At 64.7% G+C, this 4,448-nt stretch overlaps 1 protein-coding gene across 1 annotated transcript in view; it reads left to right on the top strand.

Annotated features, from left to right (window-relative positions):
- Window positions 1–181: 181 nt before the first annotated feature.
- LOC128276217 (zonadhesin-like) overlaps window positions 182–4,448 on the top strand; it is a 4,853-nt gene continuing 586 nt past the window's right edge. The window contains 2 exon segments of the mRNA XM_053014693.1: window positions 182–2,116; window positions 2,118–4,418. Of these exon segments, the coding sequence (XP_052870653.1) occupies window positions 182–2,116; window positions 2,118–4,418 (4,236 nt within the window).

The following is a 4,448-nucleotide window of genomic DNA, read 5'->3' as shown; positions in this document are numbered from 1 at the left end:
AGACTCCCCGCCTGACGTAACGAAATCGTTCTTCCGAATTCGTAAATTCAGATTCCCCCCGCAGCCGGCGATAATCGGCGAGGACTTGTGCTTGCGGGTGATAACCACTAAGCGATGTTTTCTTGGTTTACCTCCCTCCCTCCCGCAGCTCCTTGTGTTGCTCGCGTTCGCGGGCTGGATTATGATTACCGCCGCCGTGGCTGCCGGTGCCAAAAACGTTACACTGGCCACTGGCGGCACCGTCAATGGCACCGTCTACAGACGTAATGGGACGGCCGCCGTGGCTGCCGGTGCTAAAAACGTTACACTGGCCAGTGGGGTCAGCACCGTCAATGGCACCGTCTACAGACGCAACGGGACGGCGCTGAAAACGAATGGCACATCCCGTCGGACCAACCGGCAGACGAGCTACTCGCCCATCATGCCGGTATCGCTGGGCGCCGGCGGGCCCCCCTGGAGGCCATACGGTGCTTCCGGGAGTACCGGTTACGAGACGTCGTTAGCCGGTGGGCACTCGATCGTCTGTCCACCGGGGAGCACGCTGCAGAACAACCAGTGCATCCAGCGCGTGATGTACTGTGGGCCGGGCTTCAATCTCGTCGGCGATACTTGCGTAGGGCAGTCCGTCTGTCCGGCAGGTTACACGCTCCAGAACGGCCAATGCATGCCGACGCCGTGCCCGGCGACGACGAGCTGTGGGATGGCGCCCCCGATCCAGGCACCACCGGCTCAGGTGACCCTACCACCGACGGTCCTTTCGTGTACCTGCGAAACCGGCTACACCCAGATCGGAGATCAGTGCGTGAAGCAGGAATCGAAGCCGGCGGAAGTGCGCACGATCGAGAGTAGCCACGTGGAGGCGCTCACGTGTCCGCCCGGGTACGATTTGAACTACGAGCAGTGTATCCGACACACCGACATGGAATCGCGCTGCGTCCAGGGCACCCGCCGGGACGATGTTTGCGTGGTGCCGGCCCACTGCTCCCAGCCAGCGGCCACGCTCGACGGGTATGGGCGGTGCATCACGAACTCGACAGTTCCGGCCCGTTGCCCACCGGAAAGCCGACTCTCGGCGGGTGGCATTTGCGGGTACCCGACTCCCGACTGTCCCGCTGGCTACCGGGCGGAGCGTGAAGGGGTGTGCGTGCAGCGAGACCAGCGGGAGCTAAGCTGCGACCCGGGAACTCAGTTGTCCGGGGGGGTTTGTATTGTCACGCAATCTCGGTGTCCTCCGGCGTACCGGTTGGTCGGGGGTCAGTGTGTACAGGAGCGTCGCACGGCTCCGCGGTGCGCGACAGGATCGCAGCCGCGCGACGGTGTGTGCGTGGTCCGGGATCTGGAGTGCCGGCCGGGCTATCAGCAGCGGAACGGGGCGTGCGTGAAGACGGAGAAGCAACCGGTCTCCTGCCCGGTCGGAGCCCGCATGGTGGGCGATGTGTGCGTCGCCGACCAGGAAGTATGTCCGCGGGACTTCAACTTCGTGTACATGCAGTGCGTCCGCTACGTCCAGCGGCCGGCCACGTGTCCGCGGGGGTTGCGGTTCGCGACCGGCGAGTGCATCTCGGAGGATGTGTCCTGCGATGCCGGGTTTACGATGCGCGATGGGGAGTGCGTGCGGGAGCACGAGGGCCACTACGCGTGTCCGGCCGGAAGTCGGCTGCGCGATGGGCTGTGCGTCGTATCGGAGGCCACGTGTGAGGCCGGCTTCGAGCTGCAGGATGGGGTATGTGTGCAGCATCAGCGCGAGCAGCCCCGCTGCCCTTATGGGTCACAGTTCCGTGGTGGGCAGTGTGTGTACCAGGTCCAGAGCTGCCCCCCGGGATCGGTGCGTAAGGATGGGCAGTGTTCGCGGGACGACCAGATCGCACCGAACTGCGCGGGGGGCTTCCAGTACATCCGCGGCCATTGCCTCGCCGTGCCGCACTGCGAGGGCGGGTACAGCTACAACCAGTCGGAGTCGATCTGCTGGAGTACGTCCAGCACGGCCGTGTCCTGTCCAGCGGGCACGCACATGGAGCACGATCGGTGTGTAACGCGCGAAATGGTGTGCGTGGATGGGTACTCGTACCAGGGGGCGGGTCAGTGTGTCCTGCGCTTGACCTCATCACCCGTGTGCCCCCCCGGGAACGATGCTCCACGGTGGCCGGTGTGAGTCGCGTGTCGCACCCCAGTGTCGCTCGGGGGGTGTGCCGGCCAACGGGGTGTGCGAGATCCAGGAGACGGCCTACCCGACCTGTCCCGCCGGCTACCACTTCCAGGGTGGTCAATGTATCACGCTGGGGTCACCACCGGCCCCATGTCCCATGGCTGCATACGCCGGGTGCCAGAGTCCCTGCAACGGTGGCTGTAACAGCCCCTGCCCGTTCCGGTGTGGCGCTCAGCCTGCGGCGCCACTGACGGCCCACTGCCCGACGGGCTACACGATGGCGGCCGGGGGCGTCTGCAGTCGACGGTACTCACTGCAACTGGAGTGTCCGGCCGGATACACGATGAACAGCGGCCAGGAGTGTGTCCGACAGCACGCGATGATCTGCGGCACGGGCTTCCTCGACGGGGAGCACTGTGTGCGGCTCCAAACTCGACCGGCCAGCTGCCGGGATGGCCTGGTGCTCCACGAGGGTCGCTGCGTTTACATGGCCCCTTCATGCCCCTCGGGATACCGCAGCGTAGCCGGTGGCTGCGTGACGGTAAACGAGAGGCCGGCGCAGTGTCCGGCGGGCAGCACCAAGCGGAATGGGTTCTGCGTGGGGACCGTTACCTGCCCGACCGGGTTCTATCTGACCCGGGGTGTGTGTCACCGTGAGGAGCACACCCCGATCGGTTGCCCGCCCGGGTTCGTCTACACCGACGGTGAGTGCGTCAGTCAGTTCCGGTGCCCGGAAGGGTTCCGGTTCGAGGCGGACCAGTGCGTGCGGACGACGCACCGCTCGGTGACGTGTGCCGCCCCATCCCGGCACGTGCAGGACTGGTGTGTCCTGAGTGGCCCCAACTGCGATCCGGGCTATGAGTTCGTGGCCGACACTCGGTGCATCAAGACGGAGTACCGGAGCGTGATCTGCCCCCCGAATAGTCGGCTACGCGGGGCGGTGTGCGTGTCGCTCGACGTTCCGACGTGCGAACCGGGCTTCACGCTGTCCGCGGATCAGTGCACCATGCTGGAGAAGCGCCCCAGCCAGTGTCCGCCGGAGTTCGTCATCAGCGGAGCGCGATGCGTTTCGCGGCGAATGATCTGCCCGCCCGGTTTCGAGGTGAGCGGCAACGAGTGCGTGCGGGAGATCCGCCAGCTACTGACGTGCCCCCCGGGAAGTAACCTCCGCAACAGTCTGTGCATCACCGGATCGCCGCAGTGTGAACCGGACTACAAGATGGTCGGCACGGAGTGTATCCGTGCGATCTACAGTTCGGTGGAATGTCCGCCCGATACGATCATTAGTGCGGGTGGTCAGTGTGTGCGGAGTGCATCCTGCCCGCCGAGCTACCGGCTGGATGGGACGTTGTGCGTCAAGCTCCACTCCGTGCAGCTGTCCTGTCAACGGGGCACGCTGGTCAGCGGGGAGTGTGTAGCGCCCGGTCCGAACTGTCCCGAAGGCTACGAGTTCCGGCGAGGGGTCTGCGTGCGGAGAGAGTCCACCGAACCAAGCTGCCCCGCGCACTCCACCCTCCGGGGACACCAGTGTGTCGTCGGGCGGCCCGAGTGCGTCGAAGATTTCCACTACTCCAACGGGCGCTGCACGAAGGTGTCCAAGCTGCAGGCCCGCTGCTCCGGGTCCGGGACGCAGCTGAAGGATGGCCGGTGTGTGTCGGTGGTCAAATCGACCACGGCCTACTGCTCGCAGGGATACACCCTTCAGGGAAGCCTGTGTGTGCGCTCGTTGTATACGCAAACCAACTGTGTGGCTCAGTACGGCGCGACCGGTAACGGGGTACCGGGGCTCGATGTGCAGAGTATCGTGGTCCCACCGCTACAACTTGCCACACCATCATCCGTCTTGTGGGCGGCAGATGTTCCAACATTCCACCAGGTCGGTACCGTCGGTGGCACCGTGACTGGTGGCACTGTGACTGGTGGCACCATGACTGGTGGCACCGTGACCTCGACGAACGATGTGTTTGCAGCGTTCTTCGAAAGCCACAATCTGTACGACATTGCCAGTGATGGATTCCGGTACACACCGAGCGGCGACACCAGGTACGACTCGGTCCATGGGGGTTCTCACGCGGTATTGTCGAAACCGGTCCATGGGCTCACTACGATCGCTCCGGAGTCCGGGGTGGCGCAAGTGACACGGTGCACTGTCGTTGGACCGCGGGTCTGCACGGCCGAGGATGAGCTGTCGGGCTGGAAGTGTGAGCAAGCAACCTTCAAGGACGTCGCCTCCAGTATGTGCATCAGCGTCGGAACTACCATCCGACTGAAGGTGAGCGAGCACGTGGCCCACAACAGTACC

The sequence above is a fragment of the Anopheles cruzii genome, unplaced genomic scaffold (genome assembly GCF_943734635.1).
Source record: "Anopheles cruzii unplaced genomic scaffold, idAnoCruzAS_RS32_06 scaffold00746_ctg1, whole genome shotgun sequence".
NCBI lineage: Eukaryota > Metazoa > Arthropoda > Insecta > Diptera > Culicidae > Anopheles > Anopheles cruzii.
Note: the sequence above shows the minus strand (reverse complement) of the source record. Positions and strands in the feature narration are given on the sequence as shown.